This window comes from Oncorhynchus nerka, linkage group LG3, assembly GCF_034236695.1.
Source record: "Oncorhynchus nerka isolate Pitt River linkage group LG3, Oner_Uvic_2.0, whole genome shotgun sequence".
Classification (NCBI taxonomy): Eukaryota; Metazoa; Chordata; class Actinopteri; order Salmoniformes; family Salmonidae; genus Oncorhynchus; species Oncorhynchus nerka.
The window spans coordinates 42829542-42843164 of record NC_088398.1 but is presented as its reverse complement, the minus strand read 5'-3'; the positions used below and the strand labels follow the sequence as shown (position 1 = coordinate 42843164).

The 13623-nt window shown below is 44.1% G+C and overlaps 1 protein-coding gene across 3 annotated transcripts in view; it reads left to right on the top strand.

Annotated features, from left to right (window-relative positions):
* Positions 1 to 7100: 7100 nt before the first annotated feature.
* LOC115108283 (pre-mRNA-processing factor 40 homolog A-like) overlaps positions 7101 to 13623 on the top strand; it is a 36557-nt gene continuing 30034 nt past the window's right edge. For 2 of the 3 annotated variants that reach the window (XM_029632444.2, XM_029632435.2), the window contains exons 1-3: positions 7122 to 7199; positions 8074 to 8151; positions 8262 to 8405. In XM_029632444.2, the coding sequence (XP_029488304.1) occupies positions 7197 to 7199; positions 8074 to 8151; positions 8262 to 8405 (225 nt within the window). In that variant the 5' untranslated portion in view covers positions 7122 to 7196. Of the gene's footprint in view, positions 7200 to 8073; positions 8152 to 8261; positions 8406 to 13623 lie in introns of all 3 variants that reach the window. The other variant, XM_029632453.2, reaches the window with a different exon arrangement.

Sequence of the window (13623 nt, the reverse complement as noted above, 5' to 3'; positions counted from 1 at the left end):
ATTTGACTCAGCCATGCCTCCTTGCCCGTCCAACATTTCCTCATCTCCCAGCCCTTCTAATGTGACTAGCCCCGATGCTCTTCCCTCTTTTTCTCCTGCCCCGCTACAAAGTTTCTCCCTGCAGGCGGTCAATGAGTCCGAGGTGCTAAAGGAGCTCCTTAAACTTAACCTAAAAAAACCCCACCTGTGTCAGATGGTTTAGACCCTTTCTTCTTTAAGGTTGCTGCCCCTATGAACCCCAAACCTATCTCTGACCTTTTTAACCTGTCTCTTCTCTCTGGAGAGGTTCCCATTGCTTGGAAGGCAGCCACAGTTCGTCCTTTATTTAAAGGGGGAGATCAAGCTGATTCTAACTGTTATAGGCCTATTACCATTTTGCTTTGTTTAACAGAAGTGTTGGAAAAACTGGCTTTCTTGATGTCTATACTATTCTCTCTGGTATACAGTCTGGTTTCCGCTCAGGTTATGGATGTGTCACTGCAACCTTAAAAGGTCCTCAATGATGTCACCATTGCCCTTGATTCTAATCGATGTTATGCTGCTATTTCTATTGACTTGGCCAAAGCTTTTGATATGGTGCATCATTCCATTCTTGTGGGCCGGCTAAGGAGTTTTGGTGTCTTTGGCCTGGTTTGCTAACTACCTCTCTCAAAGAGTGCAGTGTATGAAGTCAGAAAATCTGAATCAAATCAAATGTTATTTGTCACATACACATGGTTAGCAGATGTTAATGCGAGTGTAGCGAAATGCTTGTGCTTCTAGTTCCGAAAATGCAGTAATAACCAACGAGTAATCTAACCTAACAATTCCAAAACTATTACCTTATACACACAAGTGTAAAGGGATAAAGAATATGTACATAAAGATATATGAATGAGTCATGGTACAGAACGGCATAGGCAAGATGCAGTAGATGGTAACGAGTACAGTATATACATATGAGATGAGTAATGTAGGGTATGTAAACAAAGTGGCATAGTTTAAAGTGGCTAGTTCTCTGCTGCCTGTGACTGGAACGAATTGCAAAAATCGCTGAAGTTGGAGACTTTTATTTCAACTTTAAACATCTGCTATCTGAGCAGCTAACCGATCGCTGCAGCTGTACATAGTCCATCTGTAAATAGCCCACCCAATTTACCTACCTCATCCCCATACTGTTTTAATTTATTTACTTTTCTGCTCTTTTGCACACCAGTATCTCTACTTGCACATGTTCATCTGATCATTTATCACTCCAGTGTTAATCTGCTAAATTGTAATTATTCGCCTACCTCCTCATGCCTTTTGCACACAATGTATATAGACTCTTTTTTTCTACTGTGTTATTGACTTGTTTATTGTTTACTCCATGTGTGACTCTGTGTTGTTGTCTGTTCACACTGCTATGCTTTATCTTGTAAATGAGAACTTGTTCTCAACTAGCCTACCTGGTTAAATAAAGGTGAAATATATATATATATTTTAAATGATATAGAGTACAGTATATACATATACTGTACATATGAGATGAGTAATGTAGGGTATGTAAACATATTAAGTAGCATTTTTTACATCAATTTCCATCAATTTCCATTATTAAAGTGGCTGGAGTTGTGTTGGCAGCAGCCACTCAATGTTAGTGGTGGCTGTTTAACAGTCTGATGGCCTTGAGATAGAAGCTGTTTTTCAGTCTCTCGGTCCCTGCATTGATGCACCTGTACAGACCTCGCCTTCTGGATGATAGCGGGGTGAACAGGCAGTGGCTCGGGAAGTTGTTGTCCTTGATGATCTTTATGGCCTTCCTGTGACATCGGGTGGTGTAGGTGTCCTGGAGGGCAGGTAGTTTGCCCCCGGTGATGCGTTGTGCAGACCTCACCACCCTCTGTAGAGCCTTACGGTTGTAGGTGGAGCAGTTGCCGTACAGGATGCTCTCGATTGTGCATATGTAGAAGTTTGTGAGTGCTTTTGGTGACAAGCCGAATTTCTTCAGCCTCCTGAGGTTGAAGAGGCGCTGCTGCGCCTTCTTCACAACGCTGTCTGTGTGGGTGGACCAATTCAGTTTGTCCGTGATGTGTACGACGAGGAACATAACTTACTACCCTCTCCACTACTGTCCCGTCGATGTGAATAGGGGGGTGCTCCCTCTGCTGTTTCCTGAAGTCCACAATCATCTCCTTTGTTTTGTTGACGTTGAGTGTGAGGTTATTTTCCTGACACCACACTCCGAGGGCCCTCACCTCGACACTGTAGGCCGTCTCGTCGTTGTTGGTAATCAAGCCTACCACTGTAGTGTCGTCTGCAAACTTGATGATTGAGTTGGAGGCGTGCATGGCCACGCAGTCGTTGGTGAACAGGGAGTACAGGAGAGGGCTCAGAATGCACCCTTGTGGGGCCCCAGTGTTGAGGATCAGCGGGGTGGAGATGTTGTTACCTACCCTCACCACCTGGGGGCGGCCCGTCAGGAAGTCCAGTACCCAGTTGCACAGGGCGGGGTCAAAGCACTTCATGATGACGGAAGTGAGTGCTACGGGGCGGTAGTCGTTTAGCTCAGTTACCTTAGCATTCTTGGGAACAGGGACAATGGTGGCCCTCTTGAAGCATGTGGGAACAGCAGACTGGGATAAGGATTGATTGAATATGTCTGTAAACACACCAGCCAGCTGGTCTGCGCATGCTCTGAGGACACGGCTGGGGATGCCGTCTGGGCCTGCAGCCTTGCGAGGGTTAACACGTTTAAATGTTTTACTCGCATCGGCTGCAGTGAAGGAGGGTCCGCAGGTTTTGGTAGCGGGCCGTGTCAGTGGCACTGTATTGTCCTCAAAGCTGGCCAAAAAGTTATTTAGTCTGTCTGTGAGCAAGACATCCTGGTCCGCGACGGGGCTGGTTTTCTTTTTGTAATCCGTGATTGACTGTAGACCCTGCCACATACCTCTTGTGTCTGAGCTGTTGAATTGTGACTCTACTTGGTCTCTATACTGACGCTTAGCTTGTTTGATTGCCTTACGGACGGAATAGCTACACTGTTTGTATTCGGTCATGTTTCCGGTCACCTTGCCCTGGTTAAAAGGCAGTGGTTCGCGCTTTCAGTTTCACGCGAATGCTGCCATCAATCCATGGTTTCTGGTTTGGGAATGTTTTAATCATTGCTATGGGTACGACATCGTCAATGCACTTTCTAATGAACTCGCTCACCGAATCAGCGTGTTCGTCAATGTTGTTGTTGGACGCAATGCGGAACATATCCCAATCCACATGATCGAAGCAGTCATGAAGCGTGGAATCAGATTGGTCGGACCAGCGTTGAACAGATTTGAGCGCGGGAGCTTCTTGTTTTAGTATCTGTCTGTAGGCTGGGAGCAACAAAATGGAGTCGTGGTCAGCTTTTCCGAAAGGAAGAAGGGGAGGGCCTTATATGCGTCGCGGACGTTAGAATAACAAGGGTCCAGGGTTTTACCAGCCCTGGTTGCGCAATCGATATGCTGATACAATTTAGGGAGTCTTGTTTTCAGATTAGCCTTGTTAAACTCCCCAGCTACAATAAATGCAGCCTTAGGATATGTGGTTTCCAGTTTGCATAGAGTCAAATAAAGTTAGTTCAGGGCCAATGATGTGTCTACTTGGGGGGGACTATATACGGCTGTGATTATAAACGAAGAGAATTCCCTTGGTAGATAATTTACATTTACATTTTACATTTAAGTCATTTAGCAGACGCTCTTATCCAGAGCGACTTACAAATTGGTGCGTTCACCTTAAGACATCCAGTGGAACAGCCACTTTACAATAGTGCATCTAAATCGTTTAAGGGGGGTGAGAAGGATTACTTTATCCTATCCTAGGTATTCCTGAAAGAGGTGGGGTTTCAGGTGTCTCCGGAAGGTGGTGATTGACTCCGCTGTCCTGGCGTCGTGAGGGAGTTTGTTCCACCATTGGGGGGCCAGAGCAGCGAACAGTTTTGACTGGGCTGCGCGGGAACTGTACTTCCTCAGTGGTAGGGAGGCGAGCAGGCCAGAGGTGGATGAACGCAGTGCCCTTGTTTGGGTGTAGGGCCTGATCAGAGCCTGGAGGTACTGAGGTGCCGTTCCCCTCACAGCTCCGTAGGCAAGCACCATGGTCTTGTAGCGGATGCGAGCTTCAACTGGAAGCCAGTGGAGAGAGCGGAGGAGCGGGGTGACGTGAGAGAACTTGGGAAGGTTGAACACCAGACGGGCTGCGGCGTTCTGGATGAGTTGTAGGGGTTTAATGGCACAGGCAGGGAGCCCAGCCAACAGCGAGTTGCAGTAATCCAGACGGGAGATGACAAGTGCCTGGATTAGGACCTGCGCTGCTTCCTGTGTGAGGCAGGGTCGTACTCTGCGGATGTTGTAGAGCATGAACCTACAAGAACGGGCCACCGCCTTGATGTTAGTTGAGAACGACAGGGTGTTGTCCGGGATCACGCCAAGGTTCTTAGCGCTCTGGGAGGAGGACACAATGGAGTTGTCAACCGTGATGGCGAGATCATGGAATGGGCAGTCCTTCCCCGGGAGGAAGAGCAGCTCCGTCTTGCCGAGGTTCAGCTTGAGGTGGTGATCCGTCATCCACACTGATATGTCTGCCAGACATGCAGAGATGCGATTCGCCACCTGGTCATCAGAAGGGGGAAAGGAGAAGATTAATTGTGTGTCGTCTGCATAGCAATGATAGGAGAGACCATGTGAGGTTATGACAGAGCCAAGTGACTTGGTGTATAGCGAGAATAGGAGAGGGCCTAGAACAGAGCCCTGGGGGACGCCAGTGGTGAGAGCGCGTGGTGAGGAGACAGATTCTCGCCACGCCACCTGGTAGGAGCGACCTGTCAGGTAGGACGCAATCCAAGCGTGGGCCGCGCCGGAGATGCCCAAATATAATGCGGTCGACATTTGATTGTGAGGAATTCTAAGTCAGGTGAACAGAAGGACTTGAGTTCCTGTATGTTGTTATGATCACACCACGTCTCGTTAATCATAAGGCATACCCCCCCGCCCCTCTTAACAGAAAGATGGTTGTTTCTGTCGGCGCGATGCGTGAAGAAACTAGCTGTCTGCACTGACTCCGATAGAGTCTCTCGAGTGAGCCATGTTTCCGTGAGGCAAAGAACGTTACAGTCTCTGATGTCTCTCTGGAATGCTACCCTTGCTCGGATTTCATCAACCTTGTTGTCAAGAGACTGGACATTGACGAGTAGTACGCTAGGTAGTGGTGCGCGATGTGCCGGTCTCCGGAGCCTGACCAGAAGACCGTTGTTGTCGTTGTTTTGGGTGGAAGGCAGAACACAGGATCCGCTGTCCTGGTTGGAAGACAGAACACAGGATCCGCTTCAGAAAGTCATATTCCTGGTCGTAATGATGGTGAGTTGACGTTGCTCTTAAATTCAGTAGTTCCTCCCGACTGTATGTAATGAAACCTAAGATTACCTGGGGTACCAATCTAAGAAATAACACGTAAAAAAAAAAAAAAATACTGCATAGTTTCCTAGAACGTGAAGCGAGGTGGCCATCTCTGTCGGCGCCGAAACAATCTGCTGTCTCAGCCACTGCCTGTCACCAAGGGAGTACTCCAAGGATTGATCCTAGGCCCCACGCTCTTCTCAATTTACATCAACAACATAGCTCAGGCAGTAAGAAGCTCTCATCCATTTATATGCAGATGATACAGTCTTATACTTAGCTGGCCCCTCCCCGGATTCTGTGTTAAACGTTCTACAATAAAGCTCTCTTAGTGTTAAACAAGATTTTTCTGCCCTTAATTAACCTTGTTTGGAACACCTCCAAAACAAAGGCCATGTGGTTTGATAAGAAGAATGCCCTTCTCCCCACAGGTGTGATTACTACCTCTGAGGGTGTAGAGCTTGAGGTAGTCACCTCATACATGTACTTGGGAGTATGGCTAGACAGGAACACTGTCCTTCTCTCAGCACATATCAAAGCTGCAGGCTAAAGTTAAATCTAGATGTGGTTTCCTCTATCGTAATCGCTCCTCTTTCACCCCAGCTGCCAAACTAACCCTGATTCAGATTACCATCCTACCCATGCTAGATTACGGAGACGTATTTTATAGATTGGTGAGTAAGCGTGCTCTCGAGTGGCTAGATGTTCTTTACCACTCGGCCATCAGATTGCCACCAATGCTCCTTATTGGACACATCACTGCACTCTATACTCCTCTGTAAACTGGTCATCTCAGTATACCCATCGCAACACCCACTGGTTGATGCTTATTTATAAAACCCCTCTTAGGCCTCACTCCCCCTATCTGAGATATCTACTGCAGCTCTCATCCTCCACACACAACACCCGTTCTGCCAGTCACGTTCTGTTAAAGGTCCCCAAAGCACACACATCCCTGGGTAGCTCATCTTTTCAGTTTGCTGCAGCTAGCGACTGGAACGTAATGTAAATGTAATGCAAGAAACACCCAAACTGGACAGTTTTATCTCAATCTCTTCATTCAAAGACTCAATCATGGACACTCTTACTAACAGTTGCCTCTACCTTCTTGCCCTTTGTGCTGTTGTCTGTGCCCAATAATGTTTGTCCCATGTTTTGTGCTGCTACCATGTTGTGCTGCTACCGTGTTGTGCTACTGTCATGTTGTGTTGCTACCAGTCTGTGTTGCTGTCTTGCTATGTTGTTATCGTAGGTCTCTCTTTATGTAGTGTTCTGTTGTCACGATGTGTGTTTTGTTTTAATATATATATATATATATATATATATATATATATTACAACAACAGAAAAGTTGTATTTCTTTATCCACCCTTTTGGTAGGCCATCATTGTAAATAAGAATTTGTTTTTCACTGACTTGCATAGTTAAAAACGGTTAAATTAAATAAATATAAATTCCATTTAGGACACTGTTTGTTTTGTCCACATAATTGAGGAAACAAAATTGTAATGATTTTATGAAGGGCGTGTATGTATTTATTTTATTTTTATAAAGAGGTCATCATGGTTTAAAAGGCATGACATTTAGACACGCGGCTATGAGCTCAACCATGGATGATTTGTTAGTTTTTTTTAGTTAAGAAAAATGTATTTTCTAGCCACGAAATTGCGTTAGAGCTTTTTGCAAAATCTGTGGGCAGACAGTCTTCAGATACGTTGGTTCACCTTTGCCCTTTCATTCAGAAGCAAACTAACCAATCAGATTGCACGTTATTGTAGCGTGGCTGCTGGATGCGCATCGTGAAGTCAACATGGTGAGTAAAGTGTATTGATAATATTGCCAAATGTTGTATTACTACTCATTTATATCGCCTACTGTATGAAGCGTTTATCATAAACAATTGTTTTACGAATGGGTATAACCCACATAGCTATCTGTATTTAATTATTTTGGTGTGTTTCTGACTACAATGTTGTTAACCGGCCAGCTAGGTAAACCAACAGTTAGCTAAATAGCATCTATTCCGCTAAAGTTAGCGTGCTGTTGTAAGGACACCTTTTTCATAAGCTAGCAAGTTAAAGTTAAACGAGGCAAGTGGCTAGCGACCTAATCATGTTATATGTGCAGGATTTAGACGTATGTGGTGTGAACAAATCACGTGTAGTAGTAGTAGCAGCAACAGCCATATACTTTGCCAGTTAACAAGCTTACAGCCAGCAAAACTAGCTAAGTTAGCTACAAGATGCAAGTACGCATTGTGTATGCTGATGGATAAATAGATAGTTAGCTAAATGGCTATCTAGTTAGGAATGACTGAATGTACCTACTATCGACAGTGAAAGAATGGCAAGCAGACGCTTCAGCTTCTAGCTAGCTACACCTAGTCGTGGACAGAACTGCGTCTGTGTAGTTGCCTAGTAGGCTAACTAGTTGGTAGTATGCGAACCTGGTTCTGTCCAGGGCCATCTCCTTACATAGCCCAATATGTAATAAGTAGGCACGCTCCTTTCCCAGATCACGATACATGATTGAGTAGATAGAATAGCAAGAACAGAGATCACTGACATATTCAACTTTTTTTGTTTTTTTTCGGTTAAATGTTACTGTGCATAGCAGTAAAGGACAGATATGAGCCTTAAAATAAAAGTTATAGTAGTAACTGTATTGGGCCTCTTGTTCATGTCCAGTCTTCAGATGATAATAATGGCCAGAGCCAAGCACCTTCTTTTGCTGGGGTCCCACCCTCAGGGATGCCACCGCCTTTTGTAAGTTGGTGTTGGAAAATCTTCACTGTGTTCCCAATGGCATCTCAAAATGAAGTTACATTGAGTGTGTTGAATCTCACAGCTTTGTTTCTCAATTTTCTCCTGTCTAGATGGGACCACCAGGAATGCCGCCTCATTATCCACCAATGGGAATGCCACCCATGGGACAGAGGCCTCCCAACATGGCTCCCATGCCACCTGGTATGATGCCACCTGGCATGATGCCACCAATGGGAGGGCCACCCATGGGACAGGTGAGCCTACTATCAAGCTTAGATGTCCACTTGGAGTCCCAGAACATAGGCTAGACCTACAGATCAATCATTTTTCCTTTGTTGGAATTTTCCAGTTTAGCGCTCAACAACCTAACTCACCAATATGTAGCCCCGTGTAATGGTTCAATTTTCATTAAATGGTAGCCTATTGATTTGGGCCTGAGAACAAGAAAATACAACGTTGGGGTGGGATCAGCTTTGGTTGACTTTCCAGTTACAGTACCTTCAGAAAGTATTCACACCTCTTTACCTTTTCCAAATTTGATTGTTACAAATTGGGATTAAAATTGATATAATTTAACTTGGTTTATGATCTACTCAAAATACTCATGTCAAAGTGGAATATTTAAAAAAAAATATATTTTTAAAATTAATGACACACTAATATATCTATATTTGGAAAATCATAATTGGTCGACGTCTAATTCAGATGCAAGCCTCATAACTGAGGAACATGTATAAAAGAGTTAGGGTAATGTGGCTGAATTGTCTTTTCATGAGGTCACAAACGTGAGACAGAACGGGCTGGGTCTTAGCTGGCTTCTCCACCGACTGTTTCCACATTCTATAAATTAGGAATAATGTTTAGTTCTCCAATTTGGGGAGGTAGGAGTATTTGGCAGGAGAGTCCCTTTGTCTTACTGTGACACGGGCGGCAGGGTAGCCTAGTGGTTAGAGCGTTGACTAGTAACCGGAAGGTTGCAAGTTCAAATCCCCGAGCTGATAAGGTACAAATCTGTCGATCTGCCTCTGAACAGGCAGTTAACCCACTGTTCCTAGGCCATCATGGAAAATAAGAATTTGTTCTTAACTGACTTGCCTAGTTAAATAAAGGTCAAATAAAATAAAAAATACATTTAAAAAACACTGCATGTTGCAAGGGAGAAGAGAGCCTCTGCCAGGAATTTATGACACTGTTGTAAAGTCACAAAACTGCCCCCTCCTGACGAAGAGAGGGGGGGGGTCACATCTCTGCTACAGGGCTAGCAACATAATAATTGACTCAAGACATTTCAGCTTTACATTTTTTTATGAATTAGAAAAAAGAAAAGAAAAACATTATTCCACTGGGCTATTGTTTGTGTAGATCAGTGGCACAATCTAAATTTAACCCATTTTAAATTCAGGCTGTAACACAACAAAATGTTGAAAATATCAAGGGGTGTGAATACTTTCTGAAGGCACTGTATGCAGGCTAAATTAAAAATGTACATGTCTAGATCATTCTTATATATTATATACAGTTGAAGTCGGAAGTTTACATACACCTTAGCCAAATACATTTAAACTCAATTTTTCACAATTCCTGACATTTAATCCTAGTAAAAAATTCCCTCTCTTGGGTCAGTTAGGATCACCACTTTATTTTAAGAACGTGAAATGTCAGAGTAATAGTAGCAAGAATGATTTATTTCAGCTTTTATTTATTTCATCACATTCCCAGTGGGTCAGAAGTTTACATACACTCAATTAGTATTTGGTAGCATTGCCTTTAAATTTTTTAACTTGGGTCAAATGTTTTGGGTAGCCTTCCACAAGCTTCCCACAATAAGTTTTGGCCCATTCCGCCTGACAGAGCTGGTGTAACCGAGTCAGGTTTGTAGGCCTCCTTGCTCACACACGCTTTTTCAGTTCTGCCCACAAATGTTCAATGGGATTGAGGTCAGGGCTTTGTGATGGCCACTCCAATACCTTGACTTTGTTGTCCTTAAGCCATGGAAGTATGCTTGGGGTCATTGTCCATTTGGAAGACTCATTTGTGACCAAACTTGAACTTTCTGACTGATGTCTTGAGATGTTGCTTCAATATATCCACATCATTTTCCTCCCTCATGAAGCCATCTATTTTGTGAAGTGCACCAGTCCCTCCTGCAGCAAAGCACCCCCACAACATGATGCTGCCACCCCTGTGCGTCACGGTTGGGATGGTGTTCTTCGGCTTGCAAGAATCCCCCTTTTTCCTCCAAACATAACGATGGTCATTATGGCCAAACAGTTATTTGTGTTTCATCAGCCCAGAGGCCATTTCTCCAAAAAGTACGATCTTTGTCCCCATGTGCAGTTGCAAACCGTAGTCTTGCTTTTTTATGGCGGGTTTGGAGCAGTGGCTTCTTCCTTGCTGAGTGGCCTTTCAGGTTATGTTGATATAGGACTCGTTTTACTGTGGATATAGATACTTTTGTACCTGTTTCCTCCAGCATCTTCACAAGGACCTTTGCTATTGTTCTGGGATTGATTTGCACTTATCGCACCAAAGTATGTTCATCTCTAAGAGACAGAACGCGTCTCCTTCCTGAGCGGTATGACCACTGCGGGGTCCCATGGTGTTTATACTTGCGTACTATTGTTTGTACAAATGAATGTGGTACATTCAGGCGTTTGGAAATTGCTTCCAAGGATTAACCAGACTTGTGGAGGTCTACACAATTATTTTCTGGGGTCTTCTGGGGGGCGATTTCTTTAGAGTTTCCCATGATGTCAAGCAAAGAGGCACTGAGTTAGAAGGTAGGCCTTGAAATACATCCACAGGTACACCTCCAATTGACCCAAATGATGTCAATTAGCCTATCCAAAGCTTCTAAAGTCATGACATAATTTTCAGGAATTTTCTAATCTCCCTCGATCTGGGGCTCCACGCAAGATCTCTCCCCGTGGGGTCAAAATGATCACAAGAACGGTGAGCAAAAATCCCAGAACCACACGGGGGGACCTTTTGAATGACCTGCAGAGAGCTGGGACCAAAGTAACAAAGCCTACCATCAGTAACACACTACGCCGCCAGGGACTCAAATCCTGCAGTGCCAGACGTGTCCCCCTGCTTAAGCCAGTACATGTCCAGGCCCATCTGAAGTTTGCTAGAGAGCATTTGGATGATCCAGAAGAAGATTGGGAGAATATCATATGATCAGATGAAACCAAAATATAACTTTTTGGTCAAAACTCAACTCGTCTTGTTTGGAGAACAAAGAATGCTGAGTTGCATCCAAAGAACACCATACCTACTGTGAAGCATGGGGGTGGAAACAGCATGCTTTGGGGCTGTTCTTCTGCAAAGGTTCCAGGATGACTGATCCGTGTAAAGGAAAGAATGAATGGGGCCATGTATCGTGAGATTTTGAGTTTATTAAAAAAATTATTACCTTTTTAACTAGGCAAGTCAGTTAAGAACAAATTCTTATTTTCAATGACGGCCTAGGAACAGTGGGTTAACTGCCTGTTCAGGGGCAGAACGGCAGATTTGTACCTTGTCAGCTCGTGAAAACCTCCTTCCATCAGCAAGGGCATTGAAGATGAAACATGGCTGGGTCTTTCAACATGACAATGATCCCAAACACACCGCCCGGGCAATGCTTCGTAAGAAGCATTTCAAGGTTCTGAAGTGGCCTAGCCAGTCTCCAGATCTCAACCCCATAGAAGATCTTTGGAGGGAGTTGAAAGTCCGTGTTGCCCAGCATCAGCCCCAAAACATCACTACTCTAGAGGAGATCTGCATGGAGGAATGGGCCAAAATACCAGCAACGGTGTGTGAAGACCTTGTGAAAACTTACAGAAAACGTTTGACCTCTGTCATTGCCAATAAAGGGTATATAACAAAGTATTGAGATAAACTTTTGTTATTGAACAATTACCGTAATTGCTGGACTATTAAGCGCACCTGAATATAAACCGCACCCACTGAATTATTAAACAAATATGTATTTTGTACATAAATAAGCCGCACATGTCTATAAGCCACAGGTGCCTACCGGTACATTGAAATAAATTAACTTCACACAGCCTTTAAACGAAACACGGCTTGTAACAAAAATTAAAACAGTAGCCTACCAAGAAAGTCATTGGTCACTATCTTCCTCCTGTGCACTGAAACCACTGAAGTCATCTCCTTCGGTGTCGGAGTTGAATAGCCTCAGAATTGCTTCATCCGATGTTGGATCGTTTTCATTGTCGCTCTCGTCACTTTCATCCGGAGGCAAATACCCCACTGAGCTCATGCTGCCCCTTCAACACGCAGCAGTCCAGCCTTTCGAAACCCGTTGATGATAGTGGATTTTTTGACAATGCTCCACGCTGTCAGGACCCACTGGCAGACTTGACCATAAGATGCTCTTCGCCTGCGGCCCGTTTTAGTGAAGGATTTCTCCCCACTTGTCATCCAAGCCTCCCACTGAACAAGGAGCGCCACCTTAAATGCACGATTTACACTGTCGAGTGGCTGCAAATACTTTGGGCCATCTGCTTTTCTTCCCTCTGAAAGCTTTTGTTGTCTTTCTGCACTGAGTCAGTTCCTCACGCTGCTGTTTCCAACGTCTTATCATCGACTCATTTAGGCCAAGCTCCCATGCAGCAGCTCTATTTCCTTTTCCAACAGCTAGATTTATCGCCTTCAACTTGAAAGCTGCATCATATGCATTTCTCCGTGTCTTTGCCATGATGAGGGTGACAATTACTACCGTAATCAGAATGATGGGAAGTTTGAGCGCGCTCGATTTACATCACATTATGTGACGGTGCTCAGTTTTTTGGCAGCATGAATCTTGTGAAAGCGGGAAAAATCCATAAATTAGCCGCGTCATTGTATAAACCACGAGGTTCAAAGTATGGGAATAAAGTAGTGGCTTATAGTCCGGAAATTACGGTACTTATTTTCCACCATAATTTGCAAATAAATTCATTAAAAATCCTACAATGTGATTTTCTGGATTTTTTTTCTCATTTTGTCTGTCATAGTTGAAGTGTACCTATGAAAATTACAGGCCTCATCTTTTTAAGTGGGAGAACTTGCACAATTGGTGGCTGACAATACTTTTTTGCCCCACTGCATGTGTGTGCACATGGTATTCAGTGATCTAGGGTTACTATAGTTTGATATGGCTTGAATTAAGGGGCATTTAGTTACCTAAAATAGCCCTCAGTTTTTGTCATTTTGACAATAACTAGGCAATCATTATTCAAATGACAATCATTTGCTTTAGGCTTTTAGTAAAAATGATTAAGACTAGACTAAGTCTTAGAAATGGTGCCAAATATTTCAATCACTGTGGTTATACTACTTGCAGTCATCATATGCGATTGCATTATCCGGAAGAAAAGGCTGTGTGATCCGGCTGCCTGACTGAGAAATGGGGCTCAGGAGGTGGCGAGGAGCTGCAGATTGTAGCGTCACCGCTTCAGAGTACAAGCCGAAGCTCGATTCGCT